Source organism: Primulina huaijiensis, chromosome 1 (genome assembly GCF_012295235.1).
Source record: "Primulina huaijiensis isolate GDHJ02 chromosome 1, ASM1229523v2, whole genome shotgun sequence".
In the NCBI taxonomy this organism is placed as follows: Eukaryota; Viridiplantae; Streptophyta; class Magnoliopsida; order Lamiales; family Gesneriaceae; genus Primulina; species Primulina huaijiensis.
This window is the reverse complement of record NC_133306.1, coordinates 278101-298153: the sequence shown is the minus strand read 5'-3', so window position 1 is coordinate 298153 and position 20053 is coordinate 278101. Positions and strand designations below refer to the sequence as shown.

Sequence of the window (20053 nt, the reverse complement as noted above, 5' to 3'; positions counted from 1 at the left end):
ATACTAACATGAAGTGCTGAAGATTCAGTGAACAAATGCAAAATCTTGAAAGAAGAATTTTCTAGGTTTAGGTACATGTAAATTTGTAATGGATACAATTCAATGAACATGATACTAAGAATTAGGCTGTCTTGTGTTTTTGCTGCAAGAAAAGCGTGGAATTCGTACAGGTCTCGTTGGCATGCATGCACCCTAGCTAAATATACAGTGGTAAATGGATGTATATCCACGGGAAAATTAATTAAATTTATTGGTAACACATGTTGTCTACCCTCCAACAGTTGTGCTGTCAGAAGTTCATGATGAACGTACGGTCATGTGGGATCAAAGTTATATATTATTCGATCAAAAAATATAATGTTCAAGAATTAAAATATAATATACGTAATGATACGATAATTTTTTTAGGTGTTAGTAGATAGATGAGAGCACGAAAAAAAGTAATGTCACAAATCACTTGCTTTTGAAATTAAACTGATTTTGTTGAAAACCCTTATATCTGATGTTTAAAGCATCAATTACTTAGTCAAAGAGAAGCTTACCCGTCGTCGTGAGATAAATTTAATATCTGCAAAATGCAAATAAAACTACCATGAAACATTAACAGCTACATATTCATCAAAAAATCTAGCATGAGACGAACTAGGTAGATATATAGCCACGAATAACTTGCCGGCCAGACGGACGTACAGAATAAAAAAAAAACTATAGTATAATACATATAATTCACCGGCAAGTCATCCTTGGCTGTACCTCCTAACCTAATTGCCTCATGCAAGACTTGAGATGAAAAAAAAAACGTGTAAAAGAAATCAAAATGTATCATTTCCCCGATCCTATTGTGTCCTAAAACGAAGAGCGAATGATCGAAGGGATTTCTTTCCCAAAAAAGAACACAACACTCTGATGAGAAGTATGTATCTATGAAGCATAGTAGAAGAAAGGAAGCACCAATTGGTGAAATGTTGCAGATCATAAGGAACAAATGGGGTTTGATGTTATGTGGAGAACGCAGCGTTGGTTGATAAATAAATGGAAATGGGAAGGTTTTTAATAAATGCGGCTTTGATTTTCGACAGTGGGAGTAGCTATCGTGCTGTTCCTGATTGTTATTACCCAATGGGGAAAGGACAAAGATTGGGGGTAATATTTGAATCTATATGTTTATGGTGTAAGATACCAAAATAATTTTTTTTTATATCTATTTGGTTATTACCCTTAGAAGATATCTAGTGTTTAATGCATGTAGATGTTTTAAAAGTTTCTTACCAAAATTTTGTTTCAAACGATGACAAATAGTAATAAATTATTTCTGGATTCAATTGAAAGTTAAATTTAAAATACTGATTGTGAGAAAGGGTGAAAGTGGAAAAATATATTTTTTTAAAGAAAATAATTCCAACATATCTCACCTAAAATTTTCAGTTGCACTAGGTAACGATTGAACATGTTCTTTAGATGAAACGATCTGACTCGAGGAATTATTACACATACTCGTGGACATACAAACGCATAAAATGGGAGGAAAATTTCAGATTTAGTGCAAAAATTCAAAATAAAATGCTTTCAGTGTAAACGCGCCAGGATTTTTATTTAATTTTTGCATCTGTGGTTATCGTATGGGTTAGATTTGACTATGCAATGTGCAGCAATTAAGGCAGGGGCAGGGATTCGGTCTTTTTTGTGTACCTTATTGTTAGCTTAAAGGACAGGGAGTTAGGTGTGGGGGGTCTTTACTTCATTCATTAAGCCATGTATGTATATTTTGTGTTACCTCGGACCATATATGAATTTGTGTTGAATTTACGCACATATATATATAGCAATGGGCCTCCATCGTATCGGGTAGAATAATATACGGATCCACACCCGACAGCATGATTTCTTGCAAAACCGTGTCAAATAGTTTATAATCTCATTTTCGATTATTATAGACAAGAGAAATTTCAAATTTTAATTTCTTGATAATTTAAAGATTTTAATATTTACGACTCAAACTGACTCGTTAACAGGTAATAAAAGGCTAATTAATTATCCATTATTGTTTTCGATTTCTAACTTTTAAGTAGTAGCATAACCGGGGGCCCAAACGATTGATAAAAGGATCTAGCTTATATCGATCTAAGGAACATATATGTAAATTTATGTGGTTTTGTGATCTTTCAGCTTGAGCAGAAAGTGTTTCGTAAAAATTAACTCATGCCTGTTTGGACTGAAACGGTAGCACAAAGAAAAACTTCGGGAATGAACCTAAATCTAACAAAACTCGAATGTAAAATTATGATTTGAGAAGATATTTGAATCATTAATTTCAAATGACACTAACCTTGCATGTATTTAAAATCAATCACAATTATCATTACAAACACTTAACTTTCATATGTAGAGGATTTGAATTCGATTGAATTTAGTCAAAATCCAAACAAGTTGAAGAATAAATGGAATTATGAGTTTGAAATTCATGCAACCAAAAAGATTAGATCACACATCCGAGGGCATTGATGTAATCAAGGAAGATTTCTCTTTTTCTACGAGCCACCAAGGAAACTTTGTTATTTTTTGGAAGAAGTCGAACATTTCAATATTTAAGCCTAGATTTTGAATAAAAAATGGTCTTCAAATGCATGCAATCACCATTCACCACGCTAAAATATCGCAGAAAATAAATCCACGAGATACAAAACACAATTTATATGCTATTTTATAATGTCAATATGGAAAAGTAAAAGAATAAAAATTACACGGTAATAATGCTTCTACCCTCGAACAGTAGGTTACATACAATGTCATACAAAAGCAACGCTTTCGGTTAAGAGATGCATACATAATAACCACATTGATCGTGGCCCTACTAACATAAAATAATATATAGATCTACAGACCAACTACTCTGGGAAAAAATGTTTGTGGGTGGTTGAAAATTTTGACTTTGAATATATAAAAAAAAAAAACAATCACAATTTGCACCATTTCCAAGCATTATTCAGTTTGTAAACACTTGTTTTGGCCATGTAATAGAGTGAGCAGCTACTGAGATCAAATGCTCACGCATGCGCAACCCATATCAGTAAGCTCAATAAGGGAGCACGAGCCCAAAATGTATTGCACGATAGTGTCAAACTAAAATTACTGGTATTTTATGCATGCCGAGTGGTTTAACCATAGCTATCAGGGGCAAGCATCATTGCGAGAGCGATCAAACCTCAAAAAGTTTTTTCACAAGTAGATGATGGAACAGAAAAATTCATGCATGAAAAATTAGTCGAGGTTACCTGCTCTATGTCATCTTCACCAACCAGACGTCTGAGCTGCATTGGCCAATCGCATAGATAGATCCCCAGGCCACTTCATAATCTACAACTTCTTGAATAACACCTTGAAAATGGTTATTGACCAAACAAGCAAAACCATGAAACGTTATAGCTTGATAAGTGATTGCACTAACAAATAGAGGTACAAGAACCTTTTGGATTTCAGATGCAAAATAGTCTAAATTATGAAAAATAATATCTAAACAAACGTCCAACAGATCTATCATATCGCAAAATTAAAATTCGCAAGCAGCAAATTCCTGAGATAAAATTGCAATCACAACAGTGAACGAAGTAACGAACATGAGAAACAAGATTTAAGAAAATATTGACTCCAGACAAAACAAGTAAGCAAACAGCTGAGATCTAAGTAATGAAGTCAACTGATACATCAGTCAGACAAAGTAAAATGGATAAAGGCTGCAGGTTCTTGGGAGCACTGCAAATTAAAGCTTGGAGACGTGTGGTGTCGGGACATGCATTTTCAGTGGGTAAGATCTTCGGATAATAGTCCACATATAGGAAAGCATCAAGGTGGATCAGTTGATCCAGACCCTGTATCAACTGGTCTTCAGGTTTAGGTAGGTAGCTTCATTAAGATGGGCATGAGGCTGGCTTCAGGCTTCAACATCGCAGCTGTTATGTTGGGAAGGGAAATGAAATAAATGCAAACAAATAGTATCAGTCATACTTGGGACACTGATATGGCAATTACAGCAACTTGTCAAAATGCACTGTGAATTGGTGCTACTTGTTGGAAAATGCGGACTAAAGTGAAGACAGGATATGCAAAGTCATCTGATGGTCTACCTGCGATTTTATTATTGACCTCTAGTAGTCAAAGGTTCTTCCACGGGAAATAGAATTACGGCCAGATATCCTGGTAAAGGAAGCTGACAATCAGGAACTAAATGGAATAGCATTTCAAGCTAGGGAATTATTCATCGTAAGATGATAAAGTTGAACAAGTAAACTTCCCCAGCAAGGAAAGTTAACACCCTGAGCACAGATAGAACACATTGGAAGCAAATGTTTTAAGATCTATCACCGGTTTCAGAGGTCAAGCCCAGCACAAATAAGGTTGGAAAAGTAATCACACACGATAATATTTTGTGCAAATAACTTTCCAGTTACTCTCATGTATCATCTGGAACACACACAATGGACTTTACAGGTTATGACAGACCCAGGATATGTAAAGAAACATATTAATTAAATATTGCTAAGGTGAATAGGATGCCAAAAGTCTTACCCGGAACCAACCGAACGTAATGACAAGTAACTTCCATACGCTCCATAAGCATTGCCTCCACCACCACTCTGCAAATGACAAAAACAAAAAAAGATCTAACACAGGACAAAACAAAGAGAGAGGTGCTTTTCACACTTTATTTTTTAGCTAACAATGTAGAAAATTAGGTAACAATACCTGAAGACTGCCAAACAGACCATAGGAATCCACAGGTGCCACATCAAAACGACCATAACCACCCGAAGAATATCCACGTCCACGGCTCTTAGCATCTCTGTTTTCATATTTCAAGCTCTCTGAACCATCTGATGACACTGGAAGGTACGGGAGAACAGGCAGAAATGCAGGCAGAGAACCCTGCCCCTCCTTGTCAAAAAAATCAGCCCTCAATCTTGAAGTTACTTGTATAAGAGCATCCTTAGCAACATCAAGATCTCCAGAAATCTGTAAACAGTAAAGCGTTCATGAGATGATATTCAACCTAAAATATCGCAACATTCATTCACATCCTTTCACATGGCTCAATTTTCCACTCCTCACAAAAGGGTGTGCAACAGAAACCATAACATCCACAATATTAGATATTATACAGCAATCACCAGTATTATCTCTTTCTTCTAGCAGTTTACGCGATCTTAAGAAAAGTAGAATAGTTTGATTAATAGAGTAATGGCTTCGACGCATACCATGGAAAAAAACATCTGTTATGCAATATGCAAAAAGCAGCATACCAGGAAAAAAATATTGGTTATGCGATATGCAAAAAGGGCGTACACAAATTTCGATAATGGTTAAACAGTTAGATTAAACACTTTACAATAAATGTAGATATCAGCAACACCATAACAATTCCTAGCATTTCACCTGCACCATCTCATCATCTTTAGAAGCAACTTTAGGCAGGTATGCGAACATTGGCCTTGGTGACTTTCCTCATCTCTGAAATTATGGAACCTCCTTTTCCAATAAGACAGCCAATTTGAGAAGTTGGAACAAGCAATCGTGTGGTAAAAGAAAGGAGCCCAGAATCCCTTTCAACTTTCTCACTGCACCTGGGCTGCAAGCGTGTAGCCGCATCGATTGCCGGGGAAAATGCATCTTCAAACATCTAAAAATTATAGAAGATATTCCCGAACAATTAAATAATAAAGTAAGATTATGAATCAAAGACTAATTTATGGGTGAAAAAATTTAACACCTCTTTTGCAGAGATAGATATCACACGATCATTTCCATCAGCAGAGGAGCTATCAACTTTAATAGCCGCGCCAGAATCTTGCCTTATTTGATTAATGATCATGCCACCCTTTCCAATTACACCTCCAATATTCGCAGTTGGACAAATCAAACGAAGTGAGAATTCTTTTGAAGATGCTTCATTTCTTGGAGCTGAATAAATAGACTGAGACCAATCTGCACTCTCATTCTTATAACCTCCATATGCCCCTACAAGTGGAGTTAATCCCATGATCGTACCACCAGCAGCAGCCCCCAATACTGAACTAGAAGATGGATAGCCAGTTTGAGCAGAAGAAAGTAAATGCTGAGATCGAGATGGATTATCATGTAGTCGAGAAGCAATCTGCTGAAGAGCTTTCTTCACCACAGAGGTATCACCTGATATCTATACGTGAGGGAAAAAGGATCATTAGCTCAACAAAAGGAAGCATCCATCAAAAACAGAATTTTCGTAACTCCAATAAGGCAATAATGTGAAATAGAGAGCAATCGTGAAGCAGGATAGAGACAATATAGCTTTAATTAGGTATCAAGAGTACCTGCACCAGTTCATCTGAACTCAATGCAGAAGTTGGCAGATGATAATCCTTTACAATACGGATCTGTGCCCCGGTTTCACTTCGGATGTTTTGAACTATCTGTCCACCCTTCCCAATGATACATCCAATCTGATCAGAAGATACTAGCAGACGAGCTGTCACCAGTAGGGCTTCTTCTAATTTCTCCTCAACTGCAGTGCCATCAACAACAATCCTATCATGAACCTTAAAAAGGGCATCTTGAGTGGGACAAACATGACCATCAACACTATCAGATACATTAGTTCCCTCGCTGGTGCTGTAAATAGTGACAATACGTTCCTCACATCCTGATACAGACTCACCAATTCTTATCTTGGATTTGGTATCCAATCTTAATTGCTTAACGATCTCCCCGCCCCTTCCAATTATACTTCCAATTTTCCTTCCAGGGCACAGGTAGCGGTATACAGTATCCTCAGGCCCAACGTCGAGTGGATCTTTATCAATTCCTGAATTTCTTCTTTTATTTGCACCATTATCAGTGTAGTCGGAATGAGAACGAGAGCGCTTGCCATAGTTATTTCTCTGACCTGCCATCCTGAAATTAGACAATGACAGAAGGTCAAATAAGAAAATTCTCAGTGTTCAAAGAAATTACATTTTCAGCATTAAAACATAGAAAAATATATCTTTGTTCCACAGAAAAATAATATTTCCTCAAATTCACATCATGTATCTGCATCACTGCGAGTAAAAATAATTTTTTCTGCTAATCTCATTCGATAATGTGCATATTTGATCAATTAAAGTTACATGCAGCAATCACGATATTAACCAATTTCAAAACCTATACACTGGCAATATGATTTCGAGAGCAGTTCAAAAACCAACCACAATTACAACCCCATTCCCATCTTAACATCAACCTACACAGCAAAAGGGTTAAAAAAGGAGAGAAATTTCCCTCGAGTGGTATGTTCATCACATGGATAAACCGAATTACAAAGCACCTGATATTATTCAATTACAACCCCAAACACTCTCTCCTCCCAAAAAATAACAGACTAAAGGTTCCCATCACACATCAATTAGACCAGAACCACTTATAACACCATGATATTAATTGATTTTTCGATAAATAAAGGCCGGTAAAAGAAGAAATAGCTAAGCAGTAATAATTTGAACAGATCGATCCAAAAATCAACATCCTTATCTCTCAACTAAAAGTAAAACTAACGAGTAAAATTTCAGAGGTAATAGAAATTGTAATCGATTTAATACCCCTCTGATCGAAATCCCAAGTACTCGATCATGACCATGAGCGATATTACAAAAAATGAAAATGACATATTGTACGCACCAATTCCAAACAAGCGAACCAGAATTTGGATTAGATAAAGAGCAAAAAAAAGGATAGATCTTCAAAGTTCAAATTACTCGAGCGATTGCAGATATAAAAAATATACAAGTATAAATCAACTAGCGAAGAATCGTCAATAGCGAGCGGTCTAAGATAAAATAATTGAATTGTACCTTTCCGGAGAATGGAGCCTTTTTTCCACAAGGGTAGGGTTTCTGATTTTCCCCTAGAATTTACCCGTACATCTAATTTAGGCCTTTTATATACTAACCACGCGATAATTCGCATGAAATTTTAACGTGATTAATTAATTAGCTTGAAATCTTTAAGTTATATATTATGATAAAACATTTATTTAATTATTTTTAAAATTTATTAAAGCAATAATTTTAGATTTAGGACTACGCTTTACTTAAGTAGAACTTCACTCTTACACATCATGGACTCAAAAATTCGAATCATCTTCTATGGTTTTTAAAGATCCTAGCTACTTCATTCATAATACATATACATATACATATACATATACATATACATATACATATATGCATATATATATATGTATAAAGTTGAAGAGAGACAAGTGATTAAATATGAATTAGTTGAAGTCTAGCAGTAGGCGCCCGTACCAACACTAAATTAGGTTTGAACCGCCTGAGCTAAGCTATGGGACCTATCTAATTATGCTTTTATCTATCTACCTTGCTCGCCTGGGGGAAATGATCGAAATGCAAAGCTTTGTTTATAAATACCATACTGATTTGAGACCCGACTTTGTATCAAGTGATCTCACCCACTTTTCTGTTCAAGTTTGAGCTCTCTTCGTCCTATAGTTTAGGAATTATTAAAAAAAAAATAACATACCGATTTGAAGAATATAGTATATCCTGGTATTTTTTTAAAAAAATAATAATTTTGATCCCAATTGTACGTACCACAAAAAAAAAAAAAGAAAAAATCTTTATTAAACTATTTTAGTGATGAAAAAACTTATAATATTTTTGTGTACAGATTTTCAAAAAATATATATAATGAGTTATTAATTACACTGAAATATATCTCATTTAATCAAATTAAATAATCGAATTTTCTTTGCGACCTGTGGAAGGCAAACATGCCTCAAAGACTGCACCCATTTTTGGTGCATTATAATCCTACAATTGCATTAATGGAGGAGGAGAGAACAAGTCAAAGTAGGAGTCATCCCCACTGGCCAGTCGGTGAAACCCAGCAGGGCCCCTCCTTGGATCACTAATTCTCCCAATCTGCAAATTAATTGAACACCGTGATTTTATAAAACTACTCCAATTAATTTGCATGTCTCTCAAATCATTGCAGACTGATCCATGCAGCGGCACCAGCAAAGTGGTGGCGGCACTTCCGCAAACGACAGCGGAAGAGACTTAAATACCGCGGGAGGATCATGTTGCTTTATCATGAGGAATGGGTGCTTTGAACTCTCCGATAAAAACCCAGAAGCAGATGTTCTCAGAAATGTTTCTGCAGCAACCTGCACGAATTTCATTCGTGATCGAGGCAACCCTAGCGAAAATTATGGCAAGAAAACTAGAAATGGGAAGCCAAAAGTATGTTCTAGAGGGCACTGGAAACTTTCAGAAGACGCCAAGCTGAGAGAACTTGTTGCCATGCATGGTCCTCAGAACTGGAACCACATAGCCGAGAAACTACAAGGCAGATCAGGTAATTAAAAATTATCTGAGTATAAACTGCACGCTAACTTATATTAATCTTTAGCCTGATTAATGGTTGGTAATTTGTAGGTAAAAGCTGTAGATTAAGATGGTATAATCAGCTCAACCCAAAGATTAACAGAGGAGCTTTCAGTGAAGAAGAAGAGGAGGCACTAATGGCGGCTCAAAGAGAATATGGAAACAAATGGGCCCTGATTTCCAAGCTTTTTCAGGGCAGAACAGATAACGCTGTGAAGAATCACTGGCATGTTGTAATGGCTCGGAAATATAGAGAGTTCTCGAAATCTTGCATGAAAAGACCATGGAGCAGTACTCAGTCTGCACTTGATCATGTAGGAGTACTATTGATGGATAAATACTCAAAATCTAGTGTTGCACAGACTCCTACCTTCGTTTCCAGAAAGTATACTGATCCAGCCGGATTACAGATACTTGAGTCAAGTGGCGCCGTTTGTGCGCTTTCCAGGTTTCCTGGTAAGGGTTTCACGTATAAGCATCAAGTGAAACGTTTATATATACTATGTGGTAGTGAAATAAATACAGGATACACGTATACCAGGATCATATCATTTCTACTTTAGTTCTTTTATTTATTTATTTACAACTGGGGAGGGGAAGGCTCGAACAAGAGCCGATGGTGCCAATTGGTTTAATGCCCACTGACACTTTAGTTCCATATTTTGATCATTCGAGCTAGCTAGATGCCATTTTTCTTTCACGATATGACATCGTCGACTATCTATCCCAATTAATCCTTAGATAGCACCCCACCCGGCCATTTAATGTCGATTTGTGATTCTGCCATTATATGAATGCTTTTCTCACAATTCGCAGGCTGGGAGGAAAGGCGGTGGCCACAGCTCGGAGAAAAGATACAAAGCCATATTTCACTTTCAACATCTGAAATCTCTTTTGCTCAGCCATCACTGCCCGTTTCAGACGAGTACCAAGAAACATGCCGTTTTCAGAACAGTATCACGGAGACACCTCCCTTTATAGATTTTCTTGGGGTTGGAACCTCATAATTACCCAGTCAAACTTACTATTTTACCAAGGGAAACATGCTTGCTAAGTGATTAGTTTAATTACAATTAATCAATTAAATTTATCTATATAACACGTTTGTTGTGAATGTTTGTGTCTTTATGATCGATTTTGATCATTTGTCAACGTTCGGTCTAGTTTCGTATCTTTTAATTTTTTGTAATTTTATTTTTTTAACAATTTTAGTCGCTTTTTTCACAAAATTATTGACATGGAGCCAAACACATCATCAATGATCTATTACACGACAACACTCTTTAAGGAAAAAAAAAAAGCTAAAATTATATTATGACTAAAATTTGACTATATGAAAATCACAATAGAACCAATATAAAAAACCAAATTTGTAATTTTCCTTAACGACTTAAGTCGTTGCTTCCCTTTTCAAGTTCGGATTTTTGCCCAACTCCTTTTTTTTAAGAAAAAAATGAGAGATAGAAAATAAAACACTGCCATGATCGTGGCGAGAGGTTGGATCATAGACCGCTACGATTCATATAACAAAAGGTAAGAAGAAAAAGGGGATCCATTATACCTTCTACAAATTTCTACTCAAATCCATGACGATTTTTTTCTCTTTTATGTTAGTGTTTTTGCCATATTTTTGGTCATCTATGTTGTCAAGTTTCAGTTTTTGTTTGCTATTCTTGTTTCTTTTTTGGCAATTTTAGTTAATTTTCTAAGTGGCATCGTTGCAATGTTGCTAAAGCACTATATATACGTACTTAGTGGCATATCAGCGTTCCCGATAAAAAAGACTAAAATTACCAAAAATCGAAAGATACAAGACTAAGATTGAAATTTGATAATATAGATATGATGACCAAAATTGCAAAGTGATAAACACATATGATTAAAAATGCAATTTTCTCATAATATTTTGTTCAACAAAAAACCTAAAAAATTATTACTTTTATAGAACATGTGATAACACAAGACTAAGATTGAAATTTGATTTGATTTGACTTGATTTTTATTTTAGTCTTATTTTATCATAATGTTGACGTAGGACAAAAACATTGATGTGTATCGAACAATGTCAGCAATTTGACCAAAATAGTCATAAACTAAAAGTTTCCCTATGCATTTATCAGTTCATTAGCCTCGGCTTTAGAAAAAGTCCAGCCAAGCCCAGATTCCTCATACGGGTTAAATTGCTTAACTGTGTCTCTTAATCGGCCACCCACGGCATGCACGACTGGAATTGTTCCATAACGCATAGCATAAAGCTGATTCAGCCCACAAGGCTCGAATCTTGATTATATCTGCACCAGCAGTTATTCGATGAGCAGTTTTCACAGAGAAACCAACCCAGCCTCGAACTGTCATTGTACTGTCGCTCAAACTGCCTGAGAAGCTGTTCAAGGTCATGCCAGCCCGAACCCAACATGATCAGCTGCACATCCTGGCCCGTCATCCAAGGAACTACGTCAGCTATCAGATCGACACCTTTTTGGTGATCCAGTCTCCCAATGAAACCAATTAACGGAACATCGTGACGGATGGGCAACCCAAGCTCCTTTTGTAATGCTGTCTTGCACCGAGCTTTGCCAGTTTTTGAGTGTCTCAATTGAGTAATTGACATAATTGTCAGATTTCAGGTGAATATCTAACTCAGGGCTCCACTCTTTTGTGTCAATTTCATTTACAATTCCACGTAGTTTCCAATCATTATCGTTTATGATCTCCCTTCAGAAGTTTTTATCTGCCAAGAATATCCATGGCTCACTGTAACTACGCGATCGGCCGTCTTTAGACCTGCAGCGAAGATGTTGATCGTGTTCTCCACCCATTGGATCATATAACTTAAAAAGGTCCACGCAGATCCACAAAGGAAAAATCATCCACGTACGGGGCCGCGACCCTGGTTGGTCATTAGATGTACATGGAGAGAAAAATATGTAAAAAGTTGGGTAACATTTTCCAATAAAAAATTTGTAACTATTGAAAAACTGAAACAGCATCATAAAAAATCAGGAGTACCTGTTTTAACCCATGGAGTACATTCTGTAGCAACCAACATTATGTTCATTCTCCATATAATCAATTATACTATTTTTTATCGATGAGATCAATTTCTTTCTTTCAGCAATCTGCCTTGCGGAGTCATAGAGAAAGGCCGGCAATTATGACCGGATATTTAATCGTTATTCAAGTTCATCCAATCAAATACTAACATGCTTTTAGAAAGAACGTCAAACCATGGATATTGGAGTTCTTCTACATCAATAATCTAAATAAATAAGGGGCAGAGAAGACTGAGTCGACATAACAATATAATATTACGAAAAAATCTCGTCTTGGCAAGCTAATTCACAAAGCTGCAGCAAGTGGAGTAGAAAAGGAATAGGAGGTCTTTGTCCCTTGGCAGCTTCTTGCTCAACACTCTAATTAGACGTCTAATCTTTAAAATTCTATTCAAATAATTTTTTTAAAAGCTATTATCGAAAATACACACACTAATAAACATTGAAATAATTTAATCAGGCGTTTTAAAATTCATCCAATCACTGAATAAAAATAACTGCAGTTACACAAAATCTTAAAATGTAATCAATCTCCTAGTTTTCTGTTTTAAAAGAGAAACTCGAGCGTAATACCAAAAGTCTGACAACTCAACAACTTAAAAAATTTGATAACTTACATGCATGTGATTCACGTGTACCTTTAAATTTTTTGAGACGTTACACTTTCAGCTGCCATTTTCATCATTTTAATATAATTGCTAACTAATGGGCTCATCCAAATTGTAGAAAGGTCTCGCTCAACTCTACTTGCCTCCATCACCATTCCCCAAGTAAAATCGTTGAAAACTAAGAGAGAACTTCAAGAACCAAACGTCCAAGAACTTTAGAATGAAATCTAAAAAAAAAGTATACGGCCTCCTTTTATTTAACATAAAACATGACGAGATCCATGATGCATGAACCTGTGCTAAAAGGTCTTTCTGCATTGCAAGAACCTTGTTGCTCTTTTCAAATGTAGTCTGCAACGCATCCTCTGGATCATCAACACTCCCACCTCCACCAGTCCCCTCCTGTGTGGCTTTGACGCGCTTCGGACTGAGGCCACAGCATGGAGATAATCTGCTAAAATAATCTTCCTTCGAATTTTGTGAAAACCCAGTCGACTTGCCATCAACAAAACCTCCGATCTCCACGCACTTTCATGAGGATGTAAGCCAGCATAGGAATCATACGTGGATTATGATTCGCACTATGGATAACTACAGAACTGTAAAAACCAGCCGGGAATGATTCCATCAACGCCATTTAACTACCAGCGGGGTCCTCCAGGATTTGTACGAAATTAGTGATCCAGTGTATTTAATTACAATACGGATTAACTCAGTATTGCAAACCAAGTCGAAAGATGATGGATGTCATTAATTTTTGGGTGGACTACTGCTAAAATGTTAGGTGAGAAAATTGGTATCACATCGGGAATTTTAAAAAGTTGGTTCCAGAAATTTGTTATAAATGAGCCTTTCTGTTGGCTTTTAATATTCTAAAATCAAAAATTTTTTAATTTTGATAAAAAGAGAGTGCATAGAAAAAAAGAATGTATTTTTTTTTATTGCGGGAATTCTCTTTGTGTGAGTTAGAGAAATTATTTTCTCGGTATACTCGGGTTGGGAGTGTGAGAAATATTGAGTGTATTGGTGTATACACTTGTTGTAATATTTCCTCCAGTTATAAAAGTTGCAGTGCTCCGTGGACGTAGCCTATATTGGGTGAACCACGTAAATCTTTGTGTTCTTTTTGGTTATTTTATTCCGCAAGTTTTGGGTACTATTATCATCTTGATCGGCATCGCTTCGGGTGTGATTCCCAACAACTGGTATCAAAGCCTTTTTGTAAAAATTCTTAAGAATTCTGAGTATGCTCTGTGGTTGCAGCTTTGTCTGATCTTGCACATCAGAAATTTTTTTTTAGATTTTTTGCTAAGGCTAGAGAAGCGATGGCTGGAGATGATGGATCGGAACATGGTATCAACAAGTTCGACGGTACAGATTTTACGTTCTGACGGTTACAGATAATAGATTATTTGTATAGCAAGAAGTTGCATCAACCTCTATCTGGAAAGAAGCCGGAAAAGATGGAGGATGATGACTGGAAGCTTCTTGACTGACAAGTGTTAGGTGTAATACGATTGACCCTAACGAAGAACGTGGCACATAACGTGGCGGAGGCAAAAACAACGGAGGAGATGATGTCCATTTTGTCGAACATGTACGAAAAGCCATCGGCAAATAAAAAGTACATCTCATGAAGAAGTTATTTAACTTGAAGATGAGAGAAGATGCATCGGTGGCTAAACACATCAATGAATTCAATACGATTGTTGCACAGCTGACATCGGTTGAAATTAAATTTGATGATGAGATTCGTGCACTTATTCTTTTGGCATCTTTACCAGACAATTGGGAACCGATGCGGGCAGCGGTTAGTAACTCTGTTGGAAAAAGAAAACTACAATTCAATAATGCCAATGTTGTTACCGAGGGGGTACATGATGCTCTATTACTATCCATGGAAATCCCGGTTGATTCTTGGGTTATGGACTCGGGAGCTTTGTTTCATACCACTGGTAATCGTGATGTATTCGATAATTACATTGCGGGAGATTATGGAAAAGTTTTCCTGGCTGATGGAAAACCTTTGGAAATAATTGGTATGGGTGATATCCGGATGAAGATGACAAATGGATCTGTCTGGAAAATCAACAAAGTAAGGCATGTACCAGAGTTTACACACAATCTGATTTCAGTAGGACAGCTTGACGAAGGTCATAAGGTGACCTTTGGTGATGGTTCCTGGAAAGTGAAAAAAGGAGCCATGATTGTTGCTTGAGGAAAGAAAACTGGAACACTTTATATGACTTCCAGTTTGAGAAATAAATTAGCTGCTGTGGATGCTAGAGCTAATTCAAGTCTATGGCATAGTAGGCTTGGGGATACTAGTGAGAAGGGAATGAAGATGCATGTTTCAAACAGAAAGCTACCGGAATTAAAGATCGTTGAACACAAGCTGTGTGAAGCTGTATTTTGTGGAAAGCAGAAAAAGGTGAGCTTTTCAAAAGAGGTTAGAGAACCGAAATTAGCGGATTTGGAGCTGGTGCATACTGATGTCTGTGGACCATCTCCTGTGACATCCCTTGGAGATCACTCAAGATATTATGGCACTACTGTTGACGATTCGAGCAGGAAATTTTGGGTTTATTTTGTGAAAAATAAATTGGATATTTGAGACCTTTAAACAGTGGGAGTTGGCCATGGAAGATGAGATGGATTCACAGTCATCCAATCCGACGTGGGAGTTGACAGAACTTCCGCAAGGTAAAAAGGCGTTATATAACAAGTGGGTGTACCAATTAAAAGAAGAGCATGATGGTAGCAAGCGGTACAAGGCAAGACTTGTTGTAAAAGGCTTCCAACAACGGGAAAGAATTGATTACACCGAGATTTTCTCTCCGGTGGTTAAATTAACCACTATCAGGACTGTACTTGGACTAGTGGCGAAGGAAGACTTACATTTGGAGCAGTTGGATGTAAAGACTGCGTTTCTTCACGGTGACTTAGATGAAGAAATTTATATGAAGCAGCCACAGGGCTTGAAGTACGGGGAAAAGAGAGAATGGTGTGCAAACTTCAGAAGAGTTTGTACGGTCTCAAACAAGCTCCAAGACAGTGGTACAAGAAGTTTGATGGATTCATGAGTGAAAATGGATTCCTAAGGTGTCAAGCTGATCACTGCAATTATATAAAAAAGTTTGACGGTTCTTATATCATACTACTGCTATATGTAGATGATATGCTGATAGCTGGAGCTTGTCTGGAAGAAATTGATAAATTGAAGAAAGATTTATCAAAGAAATTTGCCATGAAGGATTTGGGTGCTGTAAAGCAAATCCTTGGAATGAGGATCTTCAGAGACCGGGTGAATGGATTCTTGAAGTTATCTCAAGAAGAGTACGTGAAAAAGGTGGTTAGCAGATTTAATATGGATGAAGCTAAATCTGTGAGTACTCCTTTGGCTAGTCATGTCAAACTAACAAAAGCACAATCACCATCGACGGAGCAGGAGCAGGCTTATATGAATAAGGTTCCTTATGCTTCTGCTGTCGGAAGCCTCATGTATGCAATGGTGTGCACAAGACCAGACATAGTACATGCAGTGGGAGTTGTGAGCAGGTTTATGAGTAATCCAGGAAAGCAACACTGGGAAGCAGTTAAGTGGATTCTCAGGTATTTGAAAGGTACTGCTAGTTGTTCTTTATGCTTCAGGAGATCAAAATTTGACTTACAGGGTTTTGTCGATGCCGATATGGGTGGAGACCTGGATGGCAGGAAAAGTACTACTGGAGATGTGTTCACATTAGGTTTGTACAGTTGTAAGCTGGGTGTCTAAGCTGCAAAAGATTGTTGCGCTTTCGACTACTGAGGCTGAGTATGTTGCAGTTACAGAAGCTAGCAAGGAGATGATATGGTTGAAATCCTTCCTGGAGGAATTGGGTCAGAAGCTTAAAGATAGCACATTATACTGTAACAGTCAGAGTGCTATTCATTTAGCAAAAAATCCCGTTTATCATGCTAGGACAAAGCATATACAGGTTAGGTACCATTTCATCATATCAGTGCTGGAAGATTGAGTCTTGATGCTGGAGACGATTCCTGAAAGTAAAAATCCAGCCGATATGCTCACGAAGACGGTAACCATTGACAAACTGAAGTTGTGTTCAACTTCAGTTTGGACTGCAAGAATAAATGAGGATATATGAGCTGCTGTATGATGATGTGAAGACGTGATTGAAATCAAGTCTTCAAGTGAGAGAATTGTTAGGTGAGAAAATTGGTATCCCACATCGGGAATTTTAAAAAGTTGGTTCAAGAAATTTGTTATAAATTGAGCCTTCCTTGTTTGCTTTTAGTATCCCAAAATCAAAAGATTTTTAGCTTTGATAAAAAGAGAGTGCATAGAAAAAAAAATGTATTTTTTTCTTGAGTGCGGGAATTCTTTTTGTGTGAGTTAGAGAAATTATTTTCTTGGTATACTCAGGTTGAGAGTGTGAGAAATATTGAGTGTATTGGTGTATACACTTGTTGTAATATTTCTTCCAGTTATAAAAGTTGCAGTGCTCCGTGGAAGTAGCCTATATTGGGTGAACCACGTAAATCTTTGTATTCTTGTTGGTTATTTTATTCCGCAAGTTTTGGGTACTATTATCATCTTCATCGGCATCGCTTCGGGTGTAATTCCCCAACATAAAACACGTGAATTATTATCGTCTAAAAGTTCTTTATTACAACTAATGTACACTTATATACTTATATAATATTTTTTTATAATTTATTTTGTTTTCTTAACATATTCAATTCACTATTTTTTATAATTATATAATTATTAAAACATATCAAAAAAATTAGCTACGTAATAATATTATATATATTATTTATAAGTTCATTTGACATGAAATAAATGATTGCATTTAATATAATAACGGTTTGTTGAAGCAAAAGGCGAGTGGGTTCGAGATCATTATCAATTTCTAGCATACAAGACGTAAAATAAAATTGTTTCATAATACTTGAAACTCGATCGGTACAAATATGAGGCCAAACTCACATGTGAAGACAAATATAACATATTTTCGTGTTAATAGAATAAATAATTAGCAGTGAGTTGATCAAGGACATTTTGGACCTCCTTCTTTGGTCTTCCAGTTGTTGTAGCAGGGGCACACAGCTTTGTTGCCGTAGTAGCCAGGGGGCACGCACAGGCATTTTCTGCAGCACTTTTGACAGAAGAACATGCAAGGCTTGTGGTATTGGGTCCTCCCACACCGCCTCGAGCATTGTGAGGGGCATTCTGGTCATTCACACAAAAAAGAAGTTTGTGGTCAGTCAAACTTCTCTGACTATACTACCTGTTTAGATAATATAACATTTTGCAACAATGGGTTTTTTTTTTTAATTTTTTATTCAACAATGGGGTATTGTGCTTGGGAAGCACCTCCGATTTTACTATATGTATGTATTATGAACAATGGCGTCATTCAAGATAGGAAAAGGAAAACGCAGAAGAGAGACATTCTATCACTTACGGAAGCCCTTCAAACTGCCGGAACCGTATCGGCTCTGTCATAACAAAAACATCAGCACTTTCCAAGAAATCAAACCAGAGAGTAATAAAATGGTACAAATTTAACCTTGTTCAGCTGAATATCCTCCTGGGAAGCCATGATCTGGATTCAAAAAACGAAACAATGAGAAGCTAAAATATTTAATATCTTTACCCAAACGATGAAGACAAACTGTGCTCACAGGTATTTGCATCCCGGAAATGACCACAAGGACCAAGAGTAGAAATGCAAAAAACCTGGCCATTGTCTGGTTCAGGCGAACAGCAAATACGCTCAAGAAATTAACTGTGAACCGTGGGGGTTGTGGGCTATTATGCGGGGGCTTTAAATAGAGGTTTTCATGAGTTTGTTAGGGCTATCAATATTTTATGGGCTTCTGGTTGGGGGATTGGCCCCCCACTAGGTTTTATTGACAGAACATTATATATCAGACCTTCACATGCTCCACAGTTTCTCCTATATTTTTTTGTTTTTGTTTTTGTTTGACATATGCTTTTTTCACATGCATGATGATGACGATGATTCTTTGGAAATTACTATCTCAACACTTGGTCGATTTTTTTTAGGTTGGAAATTATAATTTTTATCTTCTTGTTATCATTCTATTGAAGAAGCATACATAAATCAAATCGAGCTAAAGATGATGAAAAATTTAATGCTCAAATTCGATTTTAATTAATTCTATTCGAGTTCACTCATTCGAAAATTTACATTTTTGGCCGAATTAAAGCTCGAAATATTTGAACATATTTGTTAACTATTGCTCTAAATTAAGTACTCAAAACACTCAAATTGTATTTATCTAATATATAATTATATTATATTAATAAAATATTAGGCGTGAACTATTGACAAAACAATTTGAGCTCGAGTTTGTTTCAAAAAAGTTTTGAAAATGTTTGAGTTCGGCTCGAATTCGATAAGCTCGAATACGAATCAAATATTTTTTTTCGTCGACTCGAAAAGCTCGCGAATCGACTCTGTTCTCTAACACCCCTAATCAATTCACAGTCATCCACTAACTTACATTTTTTTTCAATTCTAATTATTTTTAATCATAATGTGACACAGCAACGGACGCGTCAGCAATACCTAAAGTCACGTCATCATTTCTGGTCAGTTATTGTTTGAAATGCAACCAAAGTCCCACATTAAAAATACGTGAGAAATACTATATACTAATAAGTTGGAAGAAGTTTTTGAATAAAGACTAAAACCAAATGTATAGTAATTTAAACTCAACGTTAACAATATCGTATCAGTTGATGAATGATAGTAGTATGTGCAATGAATCTGTCTTACAAACAAGATTGGGTTGTTATGGTCCCATAAAAGTGGTAAAGTATCTTTTACTATTGTCGTGTAAATAAATTAACAACTGAGACCATGTGGGAGGGGGTGTTAGTTTGGGGAGCTGGGGACAGAGGGTACACCCCACTATTAAAACCAAATTGAATACAAGGATAAGAAAA

The 20053-nt window shown here is 36.5% G+C and overlaps 2 protein-coding genes and 2 pseudogenes across 2 annotated transcripts; 1 reads left to right on the top strand and 3 right to left on the bottom strand.

Moving 5' to 3' along the window:
• Positions 1 to 2676: 2676 nt before the first annotated feature.
• LOC140973463 (KH domain-containing protein At4g18375-like) lies at positions 2677 to 7809 on the bottom strand (annotated as a pseudogene).
• A 1203-nt stretch (positions 7810 to 9012) lies between these two features.
• On the top strand, positions 9013 to 10563 carry LOC140976746 (transcription factor MYB105-like). Its single transcript, XM_073441073.1, has 3 exons — positions 9013 to 9384; positions 9465 to 9869; positions 10230 to 10563. Exons 1-3 carry the CDS (start codon positions 9030 to 9032, stop codon positions 10418 to 10420), a joined length of 951 nt encoding a protein of 316 aa, XP_073297174.1. The 5' UTR covers positions 9013 to 9029; the 3' UTR covers positions 10421 to 10563.
• Positions 10564 to 11431: 868 nt separating this feature from the next.
• On the bottom strand, positions 11432 to 13711 carry LOC140979750 (granule-bound starch synthase 2, chloroplastic/amyloplastic-like; annotated as a pseudogene).
• A 4304-nt stretch (positions 13712 to 18015) lies between these two features.
• On the bottom strand, positions 18016 to 18984 carry LOC140976677 (gibberellin-regulated protein 4-like). The gene is made up of 4 exons (XM_073440960.1): positions 18763 to 18984; positions 18648 to 18683; positions 18543 to 18576; positions 18016 to 18307 (listed from the first exon to the last, which is right to left on the bottom strand). Exons 1-4 carry the CDS (start codon positions 18823 to 18825, stop codon positions 18126 to 18128), a joined length of 315 nt encoding a protein of 104 aa, XP_073297061.1. The 5' UTR covers positions 18826 to 18984; the 3' UTR covers positions 18016 to 18125.
• Between the last annotated feature and the right edge of the window lie 1069 nt (positions 18985 to 20053).

Bases quoted from the DNA above. Each gene is read 5' to 3' on its own strand.
- LOC140976746 (XM_073441073.1), top strand. From the start codon at position 9,030: ATGCAGCGGCACCAGCAAAGTGGTGGCGGCACTTCCGCAAACGACAGC. The intron at 9,385-9,464 runs GTAATTAAAAAT...GGTAATTTGTAG, and splicing joins GAAACTACAAGGCAGATCAG to GTAAAAGCTGTAGATTAAGA. The intron at 9,870-10,229 runs GTAAGGGTTTCA...CACAATTCGCAG, and splicing joins TGCGCTTTCCAGGTTTCCTG to GCTGGGAGGAAAGGCGGTGG.
- LOC140976677 (XM_073440960.1), bottom strand. From the start codon at position 18,825: ATGGCCAGGTTTTTTGCATTTCTACTCTTGGTCCTTGTGGTCATTTCC. The intron at 18,577-18,647 runs GTTAAATTTGTA...TTGTTATGACAG, and splicing joins AGGATATTCAGCTGAACAAG to AGCCGATACGGTTCCGGCAG. The intron at 18,308-18,542 runs GTAAGTGATAGA...GTGAATGACCAG, and splicing joins CGGCAGTTTGAAGGGCTTCC to AATGCCCCTCACAATGCTCG.